This window comes from Medicago sativa, chromosome 2 (assembly GCF_051527215.1).
Source record: "Medicago sativa cultivar Bolivia chromosome 2, Bolivia_mono, whole genome shotgun sequence".
NCBI lineage: Eukaryota > Viridiplantae > Streptophyta > Magnoliopsida > Fabales > Fabaceae > Medicago > Medicago sativa.
This window is the reverse complement of record NC_140750.1, coordinates 5,856,228-5,880,182: the sequence shown is the minus strand read 5'-3', so window position 1 is coordinate 5,880,182 and position 23,955 is coordinate 5,856,228. Positions and strand designations below refer to the sequence as shown.

At 32.1% G+C, this 23,955-nt stretch overlaps 4 protein-coding genes and 2 long non-coding RNA genes across 6 annotated transcripts; 2 read left to right on the top strand and 4 right to left on the bottom strand.

The window, feature by feature from the left end:
* Positions 1-473: 473 nt before the first annotated feature.
* LOC146943933 (uncharacterized) lies at positions 474-2,263 on the bottom strand. The gene is made up of 2 exons (XM_085742272.1): positions 2,085-2,263; positions 474-1,096 (listed from the first exon to the last, which is right to left on the bottom strand). Exons 1-2 carry the CDS (start codon positions 2,190-2,192, stop codon positions 629-631), a joined length of 576 nt encoding a protein of 191 aa, XP_085598398.1. The 5' UTR covers positions 2,193-2,263; the 3' UTR covers positions 474-628.
* Positions 2,264-4,791: 2,528 nt separating this feature from the next.
* Positions 4,792-6,340, bottom strand: LOC146943932 (uncharacterized). Its single transcript, XM_085742271.1, has 2 exons — positions 6,136-6,340; positions 4,792-5,875 (listed from the first exon to the last, which is right to left on the bottom strand). The coding sequence occupies exons 1-2, from the start codon at positions 6,259-6,261 to the stop codon at positions 4,985-4,987; spliced, it is 1,017 nt and encodes a 338-aa protein (XP_085598397.1). The 5' UTR covers positions 6,262-6,340; the 3' UTR covers positions 4,792-4,984.
* Positions 6,341-8,056: 1,716 nt separating this feature from the next.
* Positions 8,057-9,405, bottom strand: LOC146943931 (uncharacterized). The gene is made up of 2 exons (XM_085742269.1): positions 8,542-9,405; positions 8,057-8,428 (listed from the first exon to the last, which is right to left on the bottom strand). The coding sequence occupies exons 1-2, from the start codon at positions 9,274-9,276 to the stop codon at positions 8,144-8,146; spliced, it is 1,020 nt and encodes a 339-aa protein (XP_085598395.1). The 5' UTR covers positions 9,277-9,405; the 3' UTR covers positions 8,057-8,143.
* An 825-nt stretch (positions 9,406-10,230) lies between these two features.
* On the bottom strand, positions 10,231-13,288 carry LOC146943930 (small ribosomal subunit protein eS6-like). The gene is made up of 6 exons (XM_085742270.1): positions 13,226-13,288; positions 13,079-13,143; positions 12,926-12,983; positions 12,727-12,835; positions 11,624-11,896; positions 10,231-10,613 (listed from the first exon to the last, which is right to left on the bottom strand). Exons 1-6 carry the CDS (start codon positions 13,229-13,231, stop codon positions 10,378-10,380), a joined length of 747 nt encoding a protein of 248 aa, XP_085598396.1. The 5' UTR covers positions 13,232-13,288; the 3' UTR covers positions 10,231-10,377.
* Positions 13,289-16,525: 3,237 nt separating this feature from the next.
* LOC146943929 (uncharacterized) lies at positions 16,526-19,306 on the top strand. The gene is made up of 2 exons (XR_015028120.1): positions 16,526-16,853; positions 19,122-19,306. It is a non-coding gene; the product is annotated as an uncharacterized LOC146943929 (long non-coding RNA).
* Positions 19,307-21,112: 1,806 nt separating this feature from the next.
* LOC146943928 (uncharacterized) lies at positions 21,113-22,443 on the top strand. The gene is made up of 4 exons (XR_015028119.1): positions 21,113-21,403; positions 21,529-21,839; positions 21,931-22,006; positions 22,093-22,443. It is a non-coding gene; the product is annotated as an uncharacterized LOC146943928 (long non-coding RNA).
* Positions 22,444-23,955: the final 1,512 nt, after the last annotated feature.

Below are 23,955 nucleotides of genomic sequence, written 5' to 3'. Positions count from 1 at the left end.
AGTGATACATGCCACATCCGGCTCAATAACACAAAGAACCAAAATCTCTTGATCAAATCATGGCCCTCTATATCAATCAGACAAACAATATGTGATTCATATAGGATATATGTCATAAACCGCATAGCCATTTCGAACCTAGAATCCATTAAACACAACCCAAATGCCAGGTGAAAGGTAGATTTTCCATTCGGTTAAACCTATAAACTCTCCTAAAACCCTCACCGGCTTAAGCGTTGGAATCAGGTACACCACTCATTTTGCTGATCAACATCGATCCTCCATCGTGTTAGAGCAATTTTAAATTGTCGTCTTCAAGTCCACTCTAAATTATTGGTGCCGTTTGTGGAAATTATTTATTGATTCTCATATCTCTTCAAACATTTTTCGATGGTTGGAAGAGGAGGAAACACCATTGCAGCCCCCCTCCCCAACCTCCCACCACACACACACAAATTGATGATAGCTTTTCATTTAACTAAAAATTATCTCCAATCAATTTCTTGAGGGAATTATACAGCAAATATTGTTAACAAACATATCTGTATTATGAAAGTTGAGAAACATACATTCCCAAGATCATAATATTATGAAAGCCTTAATTCATCATTTTTTACATTAATATCCCTTACTCCTTCCCAGCCACTGCATCCTTGGCCGCGTCCAACGCTCCTTCCACCGCCTCCTTTGCCTGATCTCCTGCATTCTTCAGAGCCTCTGTCGCTGACCCAGCAGCCTCCTGTGTGTTCTTCGTTGCTGCCTCAAATCCTTCTTTTGCCTTATCAGTAGCAGAACCTATTGCTTCCTTGGTTTTGTCATTTGCATCATAAGCATAATCTTTTGCCTTGTCTCCAGCACTTCCTACTGCCTCTACAGTCTTGTCTGTGTTTTCTTTTGCTTTATCCGCAATTGAACTCGCCGCGTCCTTTATCTTTTCATCTGCATCTTGTCCGAATTGTTTGATGTCATCTATGCCTGCGTTCACCGTTTCTCCGGCTTTGCCGGCTGTTCCATCTGCATATCTTCTTGTCTTTGTAGAAGAAGTGTAAGCCCAACTGAGTGAAGTGTTTTTTGTTCCTTCTGATGCATTTCTCCACTGAAAAAGAAAACATCAAAAATAAATATACAATGATTGTGAGAAGAAATGCTATATCTCTAGAAAAAAAACATCAAGAATTCTTCAAGAATAAAAAGCAACCAATCACAATGCACTATTTGCCACAATTCAAGGAGGTGTGGCTGAAAAATAGGAAGTGGACAAATAAATCATGCAATTAAAACTTGCCACATGTGTCTTGAAAAATTCTTGATGCTATTTTTCTAGATAAATAGCATTTTCCAAAAATATATACTAGCATAAAGAAAAAATGTATAGTTCTCTTTTTTTTTTCTTAACTATGTTATGTTATTGGGGTGAAATATCTTTAGATGACTAATTTACATCAAACTTAACACTCACTCACCATTTTTAATGAAGTATCCCTCTCAACAATATTTTTTTTATCCACAAGGTTATATGTACTTCCTTTAACCTTGAATATAATAAAAAAATATGTATTTTTGTTTTTGTTAGTGAAGAAAGTCATTGTTTGCACTCCCTTTAACTATATTATTTTTGTGCGCAAAACAATTTAACTATTTTTTTTATATTTGTTTTAACTATACATCGGAATTATATAGATATATGGATATAGATATAAGTAAGAACGAGGATTTATTTGTTACTTACAATTTTCTGACAAATGAATATTAGTTCTATTATAATAAGGGTCTTGTTAACTAGTGCCCCCGGGACACTCTTTAAGGATTCCAAAAGAAGAAATTATTTTATAAAAAAGTTAAATATTTCGATTTTCGATACATTGATTACACATGTTTTCATGATAAGTTAACATTTAAAGGCCTTAACTAATGTCTCGGGGGCACTGGTTAACATTTCCTTTATAATAAATTAGAGATTAATTTATCTATAGTATAAAAATTTCAAAGACTCGTTTGAATCTTATTATTGTCAAGAATCGTTAGAAAATTACGAAGGACCAAAATAAATTTACTCTAGATATAAAATTATGAAGTTAACTTACGTTGGAAGCTAAGAAGACCCTGGAGGGTTTAGGAAGGGTGAGTGAAGGGACATTGGGGAATGAGTTTGAGGTTTGGAATAGTGTGTTGCTTGTCAACATTGATGCCATGCTTCTTAAGTTTTTCGAGTTTGTGTTTTGTTTGATGACACTTGTGTTGTGTGTGTTTTCTTTTGAAATGAAATGAAACTTGATTGGTTTATAGACTGGAGGATTTGTTACCATTAACCTAGGACCTCATGTTAGAAGTAACACGTGGAAAACAGTTGGGGGTGCCACGTATAATTAGCCTTTTCACGTTTGTTTGGATGTTTCGTAGCAGGACCGTTTATTTGTGCCGACGTGATTTATCTTTTTGTGGAAATATGCCGACGTGATTTTTGTTTTTTATTTTGAATTGTGCCGACATGAAATAAAACAAGGTGAAAACTCTCTTAAGTAGAATTTACCTAAGAATAACAAGATATTTTATTAAGATTTCTTTTACCTTATAATTTCATGCGAATAATTTGAGAGCTCAATCACACCGATAAACTACTGATAAACTTAATTGTGTAAGACAAGTATCAAAGACAATCAATAACTAAAATAACCACAACAGATGTAGATTTAACTTAGCAAACAAGAGTATAATAAAACCGCAGTGGAACAAAAGAATAACAAGATAAAAAGAGTGCAAAGTAAAGAACACAAAGATTTATTAACTCAGTTCGATCCAACAATAACCTATATCTGAAAGAGTTCTTTATAAAAATATATAAGAGTTAAAAGAAATTAGTTCAACAAGCTTTCCAAGAGCAACCATAATTTCTACCATTTTCATAATCTCTTCATGTGACCAAGAGGCGACTCAAGGATTTCACTGCTAATTGTTTTTCAACTCTAGAATCTAACTCAAAAGGAACCAATCTTAGACTTTGATTTTTTAAGATTTTCTCTTTTGGTCTCCTAAGATTCATCCAACTTGCTTAGAAATGACTACTTTCTCATGTGATTTCCACATGAATCACTCCCCAAAAGGCATCAACTCATTTCCAAAAGCCCCTCTTTTGGTTCTCCAAGATTCAACTCTTGAACCAATAAATCTCACCCAAAGACCCTCAACTTTTAGGGTATGTTTGGATGAGAAAAGAAAGTGAAAGAAAAGATAGTAAGAGGAAAGATTGTTAAAGGAAAGAAAGTAGAGGGAAAGTGAGAAGAAAGTGAGAGGAGTTTTATGGTTGTTTGGAATGAATGAAAGTAAATAGAAAGTGAAAGGAAAGAATGAGCTATATTTAATTAATGACATTTATACCTTTATATTTTTTTTATCTATTATACGATATCAATCTAATATAAAAAATTATTTTATTGTAGCATATGTATATATATTAACCATTTGCATGAAATTTTTCCGGTACGTGCACATATATTTTTTTAAAGACAGTACGTACAAATATACAAATATTATATTATAATCTCAGTTAATATATATTATATAAAATGGTTTTGGGTTTTTCTCCCCTAAAAAAAGTTTTGGGTTTTGTGTCTTTTCAACAAATATATGTTTTATGTGGTCTTTCTCACCAATTTTTTTTTTGACGTTAACTTTCTCACCAATTTGAAGAGGATAGAGAGAGGATTGCTTTTTGACGTGGGACCCATGAAAAAGCTTTTTTCCTACCTTGTTTATAATCAAACCAAACGATGGAAACACTTTCTTTCTATAACCTTTCTTTTCTGGTAGGTTTCCTTCCTTTGTTCCAAACAATGCCTTAGTTTATAAGTTCCTTTGATTTTCATGAGATTCTCCAGCTCTCAACAAATGAGTCAAATGATGCTTATATAGTGTTTAGATCTCAAGCAAAACACACCATGATTTGTACAGATCTAATCATGATTTCATTTCATACACAATACCATTATTGTTAATATGCAAAATTGTGTCACGATTTTCCAAATTGTTCTTCAGAACACCCTTTTTCCGAAATCACCAAATCGTGCTACAATTTTTCTAAATCATGTCACAATTTTGTTCCAAAAACAAATCAATTTTAAGTTATATCTCAACACATCTTATTTGTGATCCGACATGTATTAAGAACGATGAAGCTTCTCCCTAATCATATAGACCTACACCATGATAATCAAAATGTTTAGTTTGGTGTTATTATCTATGAGATTTGGAGGGACATAGATTCATTGGTTTTTACCCGTTTATAATCTAGGGCATGTGCAAAAGATCATTAGTCAATCTTGTTGGGGAGTCCAGGGAGCGGTAATGTGTCTAACGTCCAGAAACATAAGAGACTTAAACAACACACTCTTACCCAAAACCTTAAGACAATGGGTTTATGGTTCCCTCTCTTATATATCATTTGTTTCCTCCATTCTTAATTGATGTGGAACATAATCACTCATACTTGATTAATCGCAAACTATTTTCTAGCATACTCTAAAGCCCCCTACTCTAGATTGTGTTAAGATTAACGTATTGTCTCACAGAGGCCAGTATGGAAGCTATGTGATGGTCTAGCAAGAGATTCACTAATTTAATATCATAAGAAACCATTATGGAGCCAATATAGTTTGGGAGTCTTATTTAAAGAGTATTCAATCGAATGATAACTTCCATTGAGAGTTTTTATGAAAATATGAGAAATTTGAGGTATATCTTATTTAAAGAGGCCACAGATATATATTACTCACAAGCTGTTGAAATGACCGTATGTCTAAAAAATATTCTATTTGTTCATAAAAAAGTACTCATATTATATTATTTAAAAGTACCAAACAAGCAATTTCTTGAGGGTTTTAAGCAACCCATGTTAACAAACATACCTGCATTTTGAAAGTTGATAAACATATATACATACACAAGATCATATTATTATCCTAATTAATTAAAACCTTAATCCTTCTTTTCAATAATCCTTGCTCTGAGTCTGACCATAAACCTTCCTCTGGCTCCCCAATTCATGAACACCATCATCATCTACTACTACACCAGCACCACCACTACCACGATCATCATCATCATCCTTTCCAACAACAGTCTCCTTGATCTTTTGTGTCGCATCTTTCGCCGTCTCCCACGCTCCTTGGGCAGTCTTCTTCGCCATTTCCCCAGCACTCTTCAAAGCCTCAGTCGCCGACCCAGCAACCTCCCCCGTCTTCTCCGCTGTTTTCTCAGCTCCTTCCTTTGTCTTGTCAGCCATGTAACTCGCTCCTTCCTTGGTTCTTTCCTTTGCATCATAAGCGTAATCTCTAGCTTTCTCCCCAGCACTCTCTGCAGCTTCCTTGGTTCTATCCTTGGCATCATAAGCATAGTCTCTTATGCTCTCTCCAGCATTCTCTGCAGCATCCTTTGTTCTCTCCTTTGCATCATAAGCATAATCTCTAGCCTTCTCTCCAGCACTCTCAGCCTTCTCTGCAGCCCTATTTGTTCCTTCTCTAGCTTTATCCCACATAGTACCTGCTGCTTCATTGGTTTTGTCTTTTGCTTCATAAGCATAGTCTCTAGCCTTCTCTCCAGCATTCTCTGCCTTCTCTGCAGCTCTGTCTGTTCCTTCTTTGGCTTTCTCCCACATTGAACCTGCAGCATCTTTTGTCTTCTCATTTGCATCACGTGCAAATTGTTTGATGTCCTCATTTGCATCACGTGCGTATTGTTTGATGTCCTCAGAATCTACACCTTCACTCATTGTTTCTCTTGCTCTATCGGCTATTTCAGCATCACGTTTTGTCTTTGATGAAGAATGGTCATAGGCCCAATTGGTTGAAGGTTTTCTTGTTGATTCTGCTGAATTTCTCCACTGAAAAAATAAATATACAAAAAAATTAAAAACTTCGATGAACAAATGAGATGAGACACATATTTCACACTTACACCCCTTTAACACTAATCTATATTTTTCTCTTATTTTGTCCAAGAGTAAACCTTGTTTAGATTAATATTGAACATTAAAATAAGTTGCAACATAACAATTTCAAATTGCTATTACTGCCATTCAAATTGTTTCAGTTATACTGTGACCAATGTGAGTGTATACTGAAATAAATGAAGTTAACTTACGTCTGATTGGTTGGAAGCAGAAGCAACGAAGACTCTGGAGGGTTTAGGAAGGGAGAGTGAAGGTACGTTAGGGAATGCCTTTGAGAAGCGGAAGATTGCGTTTCTAGTCATGAACATTGCTGCCATGTTTCTTTCTTTTTTTCCTTCAAAATTTTTTTGCTTTCTTTTTCTGAATACTTGTGTTTGATCACAATGTGTTCTTTCTATTTCGGTCATGAAATTTGATCGATTTATAAAGTGAACCGTTTGTCACCGTTATACGAGGATTGCATGTTAAGAAGTAAAAGGTGGCAAACATGTTGGGTTGCCATGTGTACTTAGTTTGCCACGTTTGCTTGGACATCTGCCACGTGCTTCAATGCTGGTAGATAGTTTTTAAATTAAACTTGTGGACATGCTTGTCCCATGTAATCCTAACTTATCTTTTCTTGCTCCCCATGTGGATTGTGTTTGTGGATCCTCTTTGCATAATAATATTCTTCTAATTTTTTGGTTGGCATAGATAAATGTAAGAGCCATGAAAATTTTATACAAATGTCATGCTATAAGTCGTGTGGGTGTGTTCTAGACCTATTCCGTCATAAGTCATCAATGAGCACTTGAAACATGTTTCGATATTTAAGAAAAAGGAAAATGTTCCTAAAAAAAAAATGCTAAGGCACAAGTTAGAACAACTTGCTAACTTGTGTCTTTAAAACTCAAGTTAGCATGACCCAAAGAAAAATTAAAAGAGCACATTTCAAGATTTCAAGTGAACTCCACCGAACCAATGCATTAGTTCATAGGTTCCTCCTAGTGTCTGTTATTGTATATAGAAAGAGATTATTCCACATGACACTCCAATGAGAGATTCAAAAACAATCGGTTACCCTCATAAGATAGTCATAATCGTGTAGCGTTGTTTTCAAAGCTTGATATGAGATTTATTGAGCAACAATCAAATGAGAAAAATGTTAGGTAGATACCCAATAGATGTATACACCTTCAGAGATGGAGTAATACCTCAAATTCGTCCTTGAATTATCAGCAATCCATCAAATTCGTCCTTGAATTTAGTCCCTGAATTTACAAAATGTCAATCAAATCAGTCCCTCCGTTAAGTTGGTCTGTTAACGGAGGTGACGTGTAACGTTAACCTTTTACAAGGCTTGCCACGTCAGATGCCACGCAAGCAGGGACCAAATTGATTGATTTACAGAAAATTTCCAAGGACTAAATTGATGGATTTTCAGAAAATTTCCAAGGACCAAATTGATGGATTTTCAGAAAATTGGCAACGGCTCTTTCTCCTTGTACTCAATAACGGCTCTTTCTCCACTTCCAAATTAACGGCTCTTTCTTCCCCAAATACATAAATATGAAACCCTAATGTTATTATTTGTCACCTAGAGTTCAAAATCCTCCAAAATTCTTCCATGAATTGAGTAGGTGTTCTTCCCCAATTCAAAAACATAAAACCCAATTTTTGTTGATTTAATTCGAAATTAAAAAATCATTGGTCATTGTTTGAAGCTAATTTCTACTAGTAGAAAAGAAGTTAACAAAATGCTGATATAAAAACAGACAGTTTTGAAGCTAACTTCTACTGGTAGAAAAGAAGTTAACAAAATGCGACAGTTTTGAAGCTAACTTCTACTGGTAGAAAAGAAGTTAACAAAATGCTGATATAAAAACAGACAGTTTTGAAGCTAATTTCTACTGGTAGAAAAGAAGTTAACAAAATGCTGATATAAAAACAGTTTCAATCAAAATGGTCCCTGAATTATATGCATATCCATCATATCGATCCTCAAATTAGTGAAATTACCATCAAATAGGTCCTTGAAGTTTCACACCAGATATCACTTTGATCCTTGGGCATACATTTGCTGAATAAAGTAAAAAGTAAAAGCCAGACACTTTGATTATAAAAAGACATACATTGCATACCATCATAAGTCATTACATAGCCAAAAAATGCAAATTACATAGCCATCAAGTCATCAAATCATTTGATGTTCTTAAGTGATTACATATCCAATAAAGCATAAACTAAACAAGTCCAAAAAGCAATAATTAAACTAGTCCAAAAGCATAATTTAAACAAGCATCGATGCTTTGGAAATCCTGGAGTTGGGATAAACTCCATGTATTGGGGTTGAGTAGAAGCGGACCTGTAATTTGGATTTTGAACTCTAACAATTCCAGGAGCAGTTGAATTATGTGGAGCAGGACCCCTCAGTGGTGTTTGTTTATGCATGTCATTTGAATGAATCACTGGTCCTCTCATGCCATATCTCCTTGTACTCATTATCTGCAAATAAAATCAATCATATCAGCCCTTACATTATAACAAAATCCATCAAATTAGTCCTCAAATTATGCCAGTAAGTATCAAATCGATCCATATTTTGGATAAAGTCATACCTGTCTAGAAACTGCATCAGTTACAGGTCCATAATCAGTAGCAACATTATCTTGTTGCACCTCAGAAGCAACATTCTCAGTAGCAACATTCTCTTGTTGCACCTCAGTAGCAACATTCTCAACAACAGTTTCCACACCTGCCACATTACCTTGTACTTGTTCTTCAGGCTCAGTGTCAATCCAATCCTTTGGTCTCCTAGCCACACCTTGTTTTGCACAAGTTCTTGAGTTATGTCCCATCAGTCCACATCTTCCACATTGAGTGTCATTATAGGTTTTCTTCATGCTACTCCCACCAATAGGTTCCTCATTGCCATCTTTTCTCCGGTTCTTCTTAGGTCTTCCTGCTGTCCTTTTCACCTTTGGTGGCACAGGTTTTTCATAAGGTGTTGGTCCCCAGTAAATTTGAGAATTCACAGGTTGAATAAAGTAGCTATAAGTTGCCCTGTATGATCCAAGGGTCAACCAAGCATGACAATGATCTTCTGGCTTCAATCCTCTCAATGCAAGTGCTGCACATGCATGCATACATGGCTGATCGCTGGTGATGATGATGATTTTGGAGAAGTGAAGAGGGTGACGGTTTAGGCGGGAAGGTGAAAGATTAGGGACTGGTTTGATGCTTCTGAGTGAAAAAAATGTGAGGATGAAAGACAATGGTAATAGAGGGGTATAATTGGAAACACAGGAAAAATTACCCTCAAAAGTTAAATCTCGAATTTTCTCCATTTCCATCAATTTCGTCCCTGTACACGCGGCTGCCTTGTTGACACGTGTACAGGACAACACAGCATGCAAGGGGACATGTCATCACCACTAACGGTGCTTTTGGACGGAGGGACTGATTTGATAGACGTCTGCAAAATTCAGGGACTAAATAGATATTTCGATAAATTCAGGGACGAATTTGATGGATTGCTGATAATTCAAGGACGAATTTGAGGTATTACTCTTCAGAGATGTTATAAGATCAATCAGCACGAGCAGCACTTTTTAAAAGTTCATCAAAAACTCTTTTGCTAAAGACAAAGAAACTAAGGGTAATCCTATTTCTCAGATCTCAAAAACTTTTAAGTTTGGGAACATATAATTATGAACCAACTTCATTGTGTTGTGTTTGCAAAAACAGCTCCACTTGGTTCATTTGAAACTGAATCTGCAAATGTCAATGAAAAGCAATACTCAATCCTCATTGATTCGCTGTGAGAAGCTGAAATTCACCGCTTAGAGCTCTACATCACATTCAATTTTCATTGTGAAAGATTACTCAGTTTAATTAAGTAAACGTTGGGAATTTCAAAATTGGTAATCCAAGCGTGAGACAAGGCTATGAGCCCTGCATACAACCACAGCGAGACAAGGCTATGAGCCCTGCATACAAACACAGCAGGTGCGTGTTTTCAATGTGAAAAATGACAGTTTAATAAAGAATACATTGAGAATCTCAAAAATGGCAACCCAAGTGACAGACAAGGCTACAAACACAACAGGTCCACAACAGGGTGTGTAAATAACCGCAACAGTCAATAGATACCCCAACTATATATCAAGAGACCAATCGATTCATCAGACGAGTATTAAAACAAAATTGCTGAAATGCAAAAACATCAGACATCGAACACAGCAAGTACACGCAAGGTCCGGAAAGAACTGCACCGGTGAGAAGAGATCAAGAAGCTACTCAATCCATCAAGGTAAAAGTAAATTCTATTAATCCATCAAACACAAAGTATTAAAACAACATTGTTGAATTGCAAAATATCATAACAAAAGCATCAGCATAAAATAATACTACAAAAACTCAGGTGAAGCATCAACTTCATCTCTGCAAGCATTCTACGCTGAAACACCTTGCTTAGCGGTGGAGAGCCTTGATCTCTTCTTAGCCAAACTCTCACTACGGCGTTCCCTCTGCTCCTTCAATCTAGAGGCAAGAAGTTTTTGGTAATCTGCTGCCTCTGATTTTGCTTTGGCAATTCTTTTCTTCTTATCAGCAATTCTTGCCCTCTTTCTTTGAAGAGTCAAAGGAGTGACCAGGCGCTGTATCTTTGGGGCTTTGCTCTGCTTTTTCCCTGCACAATCAGATACGTGTTACTTTGTGACTAGAAACCATTATAAATTATAGATCCATAGTTATGACCATAGATAATATTCTATTACAAAATGAGTCCTCAGATAGAACAAGTCAACCTCCTATCATGCAAGTCCATGAAAGCGGGAAAGGAACCCAAATAAAAGAGCGGATATTTTGCAACCGACCGCTGTAATAATTGTCTTAAGTTAGCTGGCAGTAGGAAATTAGTTGAGAGTGGTCTATCAATAGCAGATTGTATGCAAGAGAAGTCAGTTTTGTCAATTTGCAATTGTTTTGGGAGATTTAAAAATAGAATCAGAGGGATATCCCTGTTGCAATTCAGTTCTTGTGTCTATTTTTTTAATCTAGTTCCTATTAACAGCAACGGGAATATCCCACTTCATCTATTTAGCAATCTATCAGGTTATTAGAGAAACCTGAAATCTTCCTCTCAAAACAACTAAATATTCTCTTGCATTCACTCCGCGATTACTAAACTACTTTCCAACTACCTTCCCAATGTTAACTAACTAACGACATTTATAACAGCAGTCACTTTGTTCTATCATCCTATACTTCTAACCACAACAAAGCATAATTAATATACAAAACAAAGGTTTTAAGTTTAGTGGGAAGGGATAGAAGTCGGCTTCTTAAGCAGTGTGTATTAGCTTCTTTCAATTTTTCAAGGATTGATGGGAAGGGAAACACACTATTCCAAAAGTACAGTCTTGCTCCACAAACTCATCTATACAATGGGCAACTGAATTGCATAATTTCTTATATGACGTTAACTAACAATACATACAGCAAGTTTAAAGTTTAACAGTAAAGTTTCACCAACCAGACTCACCCTATATTATAATAGCAAGTGATTTTGAAAAATTCCAACTTAGATATTGGAGACAATATATTACAAGTGATAAATACTAAATAGGATGTTCTCCAAGACCATTTTTCAAAACCAAAGCTATGTATTATCAACAGAGAATCAGGAAGAAATTTTACCTGCTTTGGTTGTGAAAGTCCGACGGTAGGTGTTGACATACTTCCTGACATCATCATCCTTGGAAAGATTGAAGAGCTTACGGATTTTGGAAGCTCTCTTAGGACCCCTCATTCTTGGCTTTTCAACATCAGTCAAACCAGGCAAATCATTTTCACCCTTCTTCACAATAACCAAGTTCAGAACAGAGAGGTCTGGGCTGACAATGCACCCACGAACAGACTTCCTTCTTCGCTCTCCATTGCGCCTTCCGTGTCCTCGGAAACAAGGAGTACCTGCTCAAACAAACATTAAATTAAAACTTACCAAATAAATACTTAACAAGGGCTTACTACTTTGCTAAGAGAACCATCTAATATTAGAGACGGCAAAGTGGCCAGGTCAGCAATTAACACGTCAAAGGAGGGGAGTGGCAGGGCAACGTGAGGCGGGGCTCAAATAGTCACCAGCCGCTGGTATTATAAAAAACATATTGCTGCATATACATATACATATACATATATATATATATATATATATATGTATAAATTTTGGCAGCTGACAAATTTGGGGGAAAAACATAAATGGCTCAATGCCACCCGAACAACATAATTAATAAATCAAACATCATGAACAATCAAACAGCATAATTAACAAAACTAAAAAGGAATAATTAATAACAGCAACAACAACAAGCAAACATGAAATGCCTACAAAAAATCCACTAACATACAAAATAAATTCACCAGTTTGGGTCTCGTATAAGTGAAAAAAAGATCTAAAATAGAGGGTTAAACCGGACAGCCCAGCGAACCAGGAAACGAATAATTCAAACAGTAATAAAAACAAAAGGAACCATTCAAGTAAATGATAAAGAGTATACAACACCTATAATGCAAATAATAGTACATATAATTTTTCTTTTGAAAAAGCTGAATTAGCCCATCTAAATTGGAACCGGAGAGATTCAAACCGAAACCTCGAGGAGGAGCACTCTCCAAGGTCAAGCCATCACCAACACAAATGGGTTTATAGTACATATAATTTTAAGTATAATCATTAACCTCACTATAATAATTAATAAAAACACAACAAAAAAACAAAAAAAACTGTAGAAAGGTTATACCTCTGTGGAGCAAGAGGCGAACACGACCAGGGGTTAACACACCCTGCTTCATTGGAAATCCTTGTTTGTCACATCCACCAGTGATTTTGAAGACATATCCCTTAAATTCCTGCGAGTAGCAAAATCACGCAACAGTTATAAATGAATATAACAATTAATTTAAGGATTATTCAAATAATTTTTCTAGATTCAAACATACTTCGCCTAAAGCATCACCCAAAACCTCTTGTGAGATCCTCTTGTCCCAAAATGCACGACTACAATTTACAACAAAAAAAAAACAATTATGAACATGAGAACAAATCGTGTGAATAGAAGAAACGCAAAAAAAAAAAAAAGGTGAAGAGATTACAGCTTCATGTCGTCATCGATTTCAAGCTTCTTCTGGCAACCAGTGGTTGGATTTGCAACGTTGAACTGCAAAACAATTTCTATATGGTTTAAGCATAAGAGCAATGAAATCAAAGGAACAAGGGAAATTACGGTTTGAGAGAGTAACCTTCATTGTGAAATGTGGATTTGGATCTGAGCTTCTTCGTTCGCGATACGGCGAGTGAGCTCAGTGATGATAGAAATTAGGGTTTTTGTCTCTCTTTCTTATGTTGTTATCAAATTGGGCCTAACCAAGCCCATGTCCACACAGTTCAGCCCACTTGTTTCATTTTCAGATTTATCTATTTATTACACCCTTTCTTTCTTTTTTGTGACTAAAATCATAGTTTGTACCAAATACATATACATATATAATTTCTTAGATAGAAATATAAGATTTTTCTTGACAAAAAATAGAGAAATATTTTATTTATTTATTTTGATTTTAAAAGGACTAGTGACAAAACCTCTCACACAATGGATAATTGCAGATTTTAATTTGGATTTTAGTATATCCATTGTTCATACTACCTATAACATTTTATCATTTACAAACAATTAATTTTTATAGTTACTAGTAAGATACCCGTGCATCCGCACGGGTACTGGTTGGTCGGGGACGAATTTGTAGAGTATGAACTTGACATTAAGTATTTATAAACAGTTGAAATGTATACAAATTAAATAGATAATTATTTTTATTTTTGTAATGTATATAAAACGTTGAATAACAAATCCGATTATTAAAAAAAACATTATTTAAAAATTGTATAAAAAGATGGATATAAATTATATTATTATTTTTGTACCCAAAAAAAATTATACACCTTCCGATAACAAATATAAGCAAAAAATTCATATTTTAAATTCATTCAATAAATGATGTATGTTGTCTACAATAAAGACCACATACATCATTAATTGAATGAATTTAAAACATGAATTTTTGCTTATATTTGTGACCGGAGGGTGTATTATTTTGAAGTTGCGATTATTTAATTTGAATAGTGAAATTGTAGTTTCTATGTGTTTGTTTGTAATATGTTTTGAAAGTAGTTTATGAAAGTAGTGAAATTGGATGATTTATTTCAGTTTATATTTTATTCACATTTTAATTCAATGAATAATAGTATCAGCTACAACTTGTCAAGTGTATAATAATTATATTAAAATATATATCAGCGATAACTTGTCCCGTGTATAATAATATTTTTATCATGGACACTTCTGTACTGTATGAGACTTATTTTAAAATTCGTATCAATGAAATTTGGTGTAGTATATAATATTTATTTTAAACTTTGTATCATTGACAATTTGTCATATCTATAATAACTATTTTGAAATTTCTATAGACGACAGCTTTTCCCATTTGTAATGATTATTTGAAAATTTTAACCATGGACAACTTTTCCCGTGTTTTATCATTATTTTCCCCCATGTATAATGAACTAATAATGATTTTTTTAAAAAAATATGAAAAAAAGTATTTAAAATTGGTATCATCGACTACTTGACCCATGTTTAATAATTATCTTTAATATTTTATTATGAACAACTTCTTCCGTGTGTAAAATTTGTTTTTAATTTTATTAGCGATAACTTATCCCGTCTATAATAAATATTGTTGGATTTTTACCAACGACGACTCTTCCCATGTATTATATTTATTTTAAAATTTATATCAGAGACAACTTATCCCATGTTTTATAGTTATTTTAAAAAATTTACCAGGTATAACTTGTCACGTGTTTTATACTTGGTCCGTATTTAATAATTATTTTTAACATTTTATCATAAACAACTTCCCCTATGTGTAATATTTATTTTAAACTTTGAATCAGTGATAGACTGTCTCGTGTATAATTATTATTTTTGAATTTTTTACGACGACAACTACTCCTCTGTATAATAATCATTTTAAAATTTGTCTTAGAGCCAACTTATCTCATGTTTAATAATTATTTTAAATTTTTATCTGGTACAGTTTTTCCTGTGTGTAATATTTATGTTTAACTCTGTATCACTGACATTTTGTCTTGTGTTTAGTAATTATTTTACCTTTTTATCAACGACAAATCTTCTAGGTGTATAATAACTATTTTAATTTTTTTTTATCATTGATAACTTCTCTCGTGTATAATAAATAGTTGACCTCAAGTAAGTACTTCTCATTGTTAGATTTTCCGCGACATCTTCCTTTTTCTTCATTTTTTAATTTTTTTATCATAGATAACTTTTCCCGTGTATAATAGTTATTTTCCGTGTACGATAATTATTTAATATCTTTGTAGAATTGAGGCGACATGATAGTTTAAATAGTTGGAACATTTTAGCAGTCACAATTTTTCCCGTGTATATTAGTGATTTTAAAAAATTATTAGTGGAAATTTTTCCCGTTTATAATTGTTGTTTGAAATTTTTTATCACTGACAACTTGTCTCGTGTATGACAAATATTTATCTATTTTTATATTCTCTTCGTCTCAAAATAATTGTTTCTTTAATATTTTTTTTGTCTCAATACTAATCGACACTTTAAACTATCAATGCAACATTTATTATTTTTTCTACCATTATACTATTATTTATTGAATTTTATCCAACTTAAATACAGTTAAAACTCTATAAATTAATAATGTCAGGACTGAAGAAATTTATTAATTTAGAGAGTTATTAATTTATCGATAAATTAATAATTATTAATTTAAAGAGTTTTTAAGTAAATATACTGTACATACCAAACATAAAGGCAAATTAGTCTATGCCTTTTAGAATTACGTTGCAGCGAACCTTGGGACTCAACGTAAATTAGTAACTACTGTGTTCATATGCATTGGAAATCAATAATGACATGTCAATACACAAGTTTGACCATTAAAAAATTCTATATAAATAAAAATTATAAAAATTTGATACATTCTAAAAACATTCGTTGAGACGAATCAAATATCTTACATGCTAACATTTATATTTATATATTAGTTAAAAAATGTGGTCAAAGTAAGATATGTGTATAATACACATTGTAAATCTGTGACATGTATTTTAAAACGGAGATAATACTGATTTTATCATTGAAATCAACATAATTAATCATTTCTTTAAAAATGATATCCAATATGTTAAAATATATGCAATGAAACAAAGTCAACTGTGTCACTCAATATGAAACGGAAGCAGTAATATTCAATATAACAATATTTCCTTAAAAAAACAAAACAAGATTTGTGGTGTGTTTTATCCTTTTTTTGGTGGTGTGTTTTATCTAAGTAAATAACATTAAAAACAATTAATAAGTTGACCCAAAAAAATTTAAAACAATTAATTAACCCTACTGTTGTCACACGTGGAGGCTCCTCTCCCACATTTTTTTTTATTTCATTTTATTTTTTTCTTTTTTTCCTTCAAGTTCAACAACTCACACCACACATACAAACACTTTTCATTTTATTTTAATTTTCTCTCTCTTGCTCTTCATTTATCAGAAGTTCTCTCTTCTCTAAACAAACCCTAGCACCTCTTCTTCTCCTTTCGTTGGCTGTGGCTGCTCCTCCACAACCATCTGGCTTATAATGTCCATTAAAATACCACCAATCTCATGATATCATCGTTTATGTTCTTCCCATGTGTTTACTTTTTCAAAACTATCTAGCTAGGGTTGACCCTGTAGCACCGCCGCTGCAATAAACACCATTTTCTACCAACTTTGATCTCATATTAGGAGTCTAGCAGTAGATATGGAATTTTTATGATGTAAGCTCTCTTTTGTACCTATTTCATCATGATTTGGGCACCAAACCACATGACTTCTTCTTTTGCACATGCAACAATAACAACTTTCTTAGATATGTAAATTGTCTGTAGATCTGCACAAAACTTCATCTTATTTGGTTTGAATCTGTATTTTTTTTTTTGTATTTTACTTGCTCCAAAAAAAAAACTTAGACTCTATTGTATGATTTCTTTTACCAGTTTGACTGTCTATTTATTCTCTGTTTTTGTATTTATCCCCATTCTTTTGAAAAGACCAAGCTTATGTTTTTTTTTGTTGTCATGTTTCTTTTTTACCAATAATTTGTAACTATTTGTGCACCTAAATCTTGAAGATCTTATTTTTATTTGAGATTCCAACCCTTGTTCAAGTGACATCTAATTTTTTTTTTAAGGAAAATCCGAAAATTATTTATATTGTTTCTAAATCTAAAAATTTGTTATCCTTCATTGCAGCTTTAGAGTCATTGGAACTATTATTATTATTATTATTATTATTATTATTATTATTATTATTATTATGGTATAAATCAAAAAATTTAAATTTGAAACTTTTTTGTTTTGTTCTCCGATAGAAATCAAAAGATGCAGTAATGACATAGATTTATCTCCCACTTCATCTTTCATCTGCAACAATTTTTTTTTCTTTTCAAATTTTTTGGGGTAATAGTCACTTTGATCCCTGAATGTGTAGCAAGTAGTTACAATAGTCCTTCAATGTATCAAAATTCCAAAATAGTCCATGATTGTCCACTTTGTTAGTCAAAATAGTCCCTAAAGCTTAAATAACCCCTTAACACTCACAATAACTCTTTTGATATAAGGACTATAATGATAATAAGTAAGTACGTATAAGGACTAATATGACAATATTAATGAAATATTTTAATATCAAGGACTATTTTGACTAACAAAGTGCACAATCAGGGACTATTTTGCTATTTCGATACATTGAGGGACTATTGTGACTACTCGTCACTCATTCAAGGACCAAAGTGACTATTTCCCCCAAATTTTTTCTACCTCACCTTATACCAAAAATAAAAAATAAAAATATTACGCCTCTTATCACCACTTTTTTTTATTAATAAATATATTAAATTTTTCATTATCACACATCAATTTTTCAACTGTTCACACGTGATATGTCGTAGCCACACAACAAAAAAATTTTAAGAAAAAATGCCACATCTACTTTTTATCTATTTTTATTTAATAATAATTAATTGTAATTTTTTTAATCAAACCAAGTCTTTATAATTTTCCATCTCTCTGTACCAAAAACAATTATCCTCCCTAGTTTTCCATCTCTCTGTAGATCTTTCAAATAAGATTTTCAAAAGAAGTTACTGTTAAAATTCATCAATTTTTAAAATTAATTTTTCATCCATTGCGGACTACTGTTAAAACTTTTAATGAGAGAAGTGTAAGATGTTCATGTTGAAAATGTTTTTGGATCTATTCCTCTAGTTCATCATGTTTTTAATTTAATTTAAAGAGCAATAATATATTTTTTTGGACAATTTGTTAAACACAGTTTGTTATATACTATATCTATATAGATCTACAGAAGTAGGTTTGGAAGATTTTTGTTTGACATAATAGATATATTTTATTTAGATATATAAAAGAATGAAAGATTAAAACTTTTGAATAAAATAAGAACTCTATTGAATGTAACACCGCATACTAAAATCAAATTAAGGTAGTTTATTTCTGCATAATAATGTCTTTCTTTGTAGTTTGTTGCATAGAATCATACCTTATCCATTGGTTTAAATCTAGTTGAATTTTTTTTTATACTGCTATTTGTTGCTCGTGTATTTTCTTTCTTTTAGTAAAAAGAAGGTAAAAGTAATAGAAAAGAAATACAAAATTATGAATGATGTCTTTTATACCTTGGATGTAGAACATGTCATGTTGAATAAGCTGAAAAAAAGTGTAGTTAGTTTTACATAATGATATGAAAGAAAAAAAAATACTTTTTAGCAAAGAAAAAAAAAGTTTTTGTTAGGAAGAACAATGAATGAAATGGAGTATTGAATCTTGGATAAAAGTGTGATATATTGTGACATGGTTCATAGTTGTGCAAATATATCTTTTGTAGTGGAAAATATTAAAAATTTGTTAAAAACGTTGAAGATAATAATAGTGTAATTTTTTTTTTTGGTATGATATATATTGAAGTTGATTGTATTTGAAACAAATATGTTGCTACCTTTTTTCTTCTGTTTTCGGTGTTTATTGCAGGTGTTGCTCATTTTGTATTTGAAGCTTGAAGATGATAGAGTTGAAAAAATCTTCATGATTTCTTCATTTTATTGTTACCACTTTTCCACTCATGTGTGGAACATTTTTTGAACTGTGTTGAATGAGAGAAGATGAAAATAAGAGAATGGTGATGGAGAGAGTGTATGAGTATTCACTTGTATATATATTGAAACTTAATTTGATTGAATTTGAAATTTGAATTTGAGAACTTGCCCCCAAATTTGGTTGGCAGCTGTGTAGAGTACACATAAAAGTCAAGGCTGACACAAATAAGTTGTCATTGGTAGTAACAATTTTTTTTCAAGTAAAAGCAAACTATCTTCTTTCCCTCTCAAACGCACTCAGCCATCTCTAGTTGGAATTGAATGTTGCTATGTTTTTTAATAAGCAAACTAACCAACATATAGGCTATTAGTAGTTACATGACCTCATATCAGTTAAATGACCTCATTTAGTCACAAAAAGTAATTTTAAGACATAATTTACCCTCAAATGTGAGATGTGGCAGCCAACCATTGATGGGCATAAATTAGTTTTCCACAACATACTCTTTTCTTATATTAAGAGGGATTATCTAACAAATATATTTCTTTTATAAATTTATTAATAATCTAAATATATGAGTTTAATTTGCATGAACCATTTTCAATGTAAGAAAAGAAAATTGCACCAAATTTAATTATATTTCGCCATGGCTATGGAATTCACAATGACTTATTGTATTGTATAACTTATCTAAGTATAGTGTTTGAACAAGTTAACTTATTAACTTTAACATTTTTGCCAACTTTACTAAGCATGTAATTTAACTTTTAAGTGAGGCATTAAGGTGTTGGAATGTCTTTGTATTAAAAAAAAAAACTTGACATTTTTTTTAACTTTTTTTAAAGAGGAACATTTTTTTTAACTAAATCGACAAAATTATAAACAGATTTAATATATTTTTTATCTCTAATATTCATATGTGATAATTTTCATTTGTAACTTGACATTTTCTACTAGTAGTACTTTTGTGGCAAAATTATCCATTATGATATGTCACATTATGTTACCTTGTTGCTGCTTTTGCGTGCCGGCAGCGAAGTTGTCATCTCATCTGCTTGTTTGTGTGAATCTTTACTTGAAGATTGCAAATTAGTTGCAAATTATAGATTGCAAATTATAGATTGCAAATTAGTGTCAGAGAGCGCAAAATTTGGGAAGGAAAACAACAAGGATAATTGGTTGCAAGGAGTTGTCATCGCACGTGATTTATTACATGAATCTCTCTACTCGACTTGAATTCTTTGAACTTCATCTTTTTTTAACGAGTAATGATATTTTGACATTCATTTGATGATAACTTTGTTGACAACCTTGTTTTTCATACTTCTTATTGGTCAAAAACAATGGAGAGAGAAAAAGGAAGAGAGAGGATAACAACATCATGTGAGTATGAGAGAGAAAGTTGTCCAAAAGTTGTCAAAAAGTGGTTGTCAAAATATCATTTCTCTTTTTTAACCTACTTTAATGTTATTTTATGTCATTTATCGTGTTAATCTCTACTTGACTTGAATTTCTCTAACTTCGCGATTTTTTTACAAACTTCAACGTAATGCTAGATAGCACAAAATTTGAGAAGGAAAACGACAAGGATGGAATAGAGGAAAGTTTCATGAACCAATACTTTGTAATTGCATATCCCCATATCATCCTTATAAATGACAAGATGTTCTTCAATAACCATCCATTGAAACAACAATTACAAAAGTTTGTGCTATTACATTGTATTTACAAAAGTGATTGCATTTTTCGCTTAATAGCAGTTTTAGCCCTCTAACTTTTCAAAAGTTGTGATTTTGGCCCTCTAAGAAAAAAAACTACAAAACCGCCCCCTAAGTTTTGCATTTGTGGCAGTTTTGGCCCCCAAGGCCAATTTTGACTCGGTCTACGCTGACGTGGCACCCTAAGTGAGGTGCCACGTGTTTTTTTTTTTTTTTGCCTTGGGGGGCCAAAACTGCTACAGTTGCAAAACTTAGGGGGCGGTTTTGTAGTTTTTTTTCTTGGGGGGCCAAAATCGCAACTTTGGGAAAGTTAGGGGGCTAAAACTGCTATTAAGCCTAATTTTTTCCATAGTTGATGTTGTATTCTCTTTTCCAATTATAGGATCCAATAATAGTTTATATTCTTGATGAGTGAAAACATATGTTCCAATTACATTGATGATGAGATCCAAATTCTTCCCCATTTGGCTGCAAAGACCAATTTTTTTTGGTTTGAGGGTAGGTTTTATATCATTCATTATGGTATTACACGACTTTAACTTGCTTACATGATGCAAATTTATTGGACCTGTATCAGTATCATTGATCAAACTGATCTTAAATCTATTATATTATTGGTGCAGGGATAGGTGGATTTGTGTGTTATGTCCCAAGTTCTGAATTCAAGCCAAATCAACATGCAATCAATATGGAAATTTCATGTCCATTACACATTTGTTTCCAAAATGGAAACACAAATTTTGGGCATCTTGTTTAAACAACAATTTTTACTCACATTCCAAACATTATAAACACACTTTTCTCACATTCCAAACATTACATCATTTTATTATGATGTATGTTTTTTCAAACAAGATACATGTTTCCTCCACTAAATGTAGGGAGAACATTTCCATATAGCTCTTACCTTGGAGCATTTATGGTTAAATCTTATGTGAGTATCTATCTTCAGATTGGGTTTATTACTTCCTTTTCTGCTTTATGTATGTAGTAATGATTCTTACATGTTTTGTTCAATGATATAGTAGGAGCTGCGTTTGGTTGAGGTGAAGCACCCCGGGAGGGTATGACTCCATATGAAAGATTCAATGTCTTCTAAAGGTGAGATTGAAAGTTAAAGTAGTGATGTTGGATTTTTAACTAAGTATTGTTTTCTCATGGGTGTGATTATTTTTATTTTTTTACAGGCTGGTAACAAAATATGTTATATGTATGACGTCAACATTTATGGATCTCCTTAAAGAAACACAAAAATTAGATGTGATATAATTTGTAGATGATCAACGTCTTCTCAAGCTATACGAGGAAATAAAAACTCGACTAATTGGAAGAGAGTAGAACTCAATTATACTACTATCTCCTTCTATAGTGCACGACTATGAACAAGCTTACTTTCATGGTCCACATTAGCAATTTAGTTTTGAATTACAGGAACTAAGATTACAATTAGTAATTTAATTTTTATGTTATTATATATTACGTAGATTAAAGTGATTCTTGGTTTCAAGAGATCAAAATGTACTTTACTACTTCTTGTAATCGTTAACTTAAAAAAATATATAAAAATATTATTATATATGTCTTGATTTATTTATTTATTTTGGTCAAATATATGTCTTTTTTGTTTTTGTTTTTTTGAATGGCTATATATATATATATATATATATATATATATATATATATATATATATATATATATATATATATAGACTCACACACACAACCGGTCATATGTATTTGTGTTTTGTTTTTCGTTGGATATTTATTTCGTTCTAAATTGTAAGTCGTTTTGGAGGAAAAAAATTGTTCAAAATTATAAATTGTTTTACAATACCAATAAAATATTTATTTTATTTTTTTCTATTATACTCTTAACTATTTATTACTTTTTTTTTCAATTCTTTAATTTATCGTTCGTATACCATTAATGAAAGAAAATTTTGTTAAACAACTCGTAATTTTTCTTTCTCATACAAACATAATTACATTTCTTAATATATAAGAAATGACCAAAATGACATAGATTGGGACGAATGAAAGAAAATTTTGTTAAACAACTCGTAATTTTTCTTTCTCATACAAACATAATTACATTTCTTAATATATAAGAAATGACCAAAATGACATAGATTGGGACGAATGAAAGAAAATTTTGTTAAACAACTTGTAATTTTTCTTTCTCGTACAAACATAATTACATTTCTTAATATATAAGAAATGACCAAAATGACATAGATTGGGACAGAAGGAGTGTCATTTTAGTACTATATCTTGTACTCCCTCCGATCACTATCGTAAACAAATATTCATTTTTCATGTTCATTAAATAAAAGATGTATATGGTTTATAATATAATCCATACACATCAATTTTTCAATGAACTTGAAAAAAATATATTTATAATTAATTAATAGCAAGCGGAGGTAGTATAAGTTTATGATTTACAACTCATACAAACTTCTCAACTTCCAATCAAGGAGGATCTATGAGTTTGTTATAAGTAACTTTTTGATGTTGCACACTATAAGAGATGTTTTAAAATCGTCTAGTTAAGCAAGAAGATCTATCAATCTTATTGTGAACTACAAGCATCAACTTTTTTTTTTCTTTCTCTTTTCGCTCTCTTGTTGACACTCTGCTCATCCTTGATGATTTTAAGCACGTATAAAAATGAGAAATGCTAACAAATATCCTAGAATACAAGTTAAAGAACCAAATGCAAAGATCTTATCAATTGTGTGTTTATTCTTTATCTTTTGATGTGTGTGTCTAATATTTGAATCACATATATTAATTTTTTCATTTCTTTTCATCTGTTTCATTCTGGAAAATTTTTAAATATTAAATTATTGTTCAGAATTTTTTGTCTTTTGTTTTGATTTCATCCTAGAGAATTTATTGAATGTTTAATTGTTTATGTATGTTGTATTGACGGGAGATTTCCGATAAATCTCAATGCTTATTTGGGAGCAAACTGAAAAGAAAAATGCTAGATATCAAGAATGATTTTATCAAGAAAGATTCAAGAATGATATGGCAGAATAATCACC

Coding starts and splice junctions, on each gene's coding strand:
- LOC146943933 (XM_085742272.1), bottom strand. CDS start 2,192: ATGGCATCAATGTTGACAAGCAACACACTATTCCAAACCTCAAACTCA. Junction 1,097..2,084: donor GGGTCTTCTTAGCTTCCAAC/GTAAGTTAACTT, acceptor TTTCTTTTTCAG/TGGAGAAATGCATCAGAAGG.
- LOC146943932 (XM_085742271.1), bottom strand. CDS start 6,261: ATGGCAGCAATGTTCATGACTAGAAACGCAATCTTCCGCTTCTCAAAG. Junction 5,876..6,135: donor CTGCTTCCAACCAATCAGAC/GTAAGTTAACTT, acceptor TTATTTTTTCAG/TGGAGAAATTCAGCAGAATC.
- LOC146943931 (XM_085742269.1), bottom strand. CDS start 9,276: ATGGAAATGGAGAAAATTCGAGATTTAACTTTTGAGGGTAATTTTTCC. Junction 8,429..8,541: donor CTGATGCAGTTTCTAGACAG/GTATGACTTTAT, acceptor TTTTATTTGCAG/ATAATGAGTACAAGGAGATA.
- LOC146943930 (XM_085742270.1), bottom strand. Junction 12,984..13,078: donor ATCGATGACGACATGAAGCT/GTAATCTCTTCA, acceptor TGTAAATTGTAG/TCGTGCATTTTGGGACAAGA. Junction 12,836..12,925: donor TGGGTGATGCTTTAGGCGAA/GTATGTTTGAAT, acceptor TGCTACTCGCAG/GAATTTAAGGGATATGTCTT.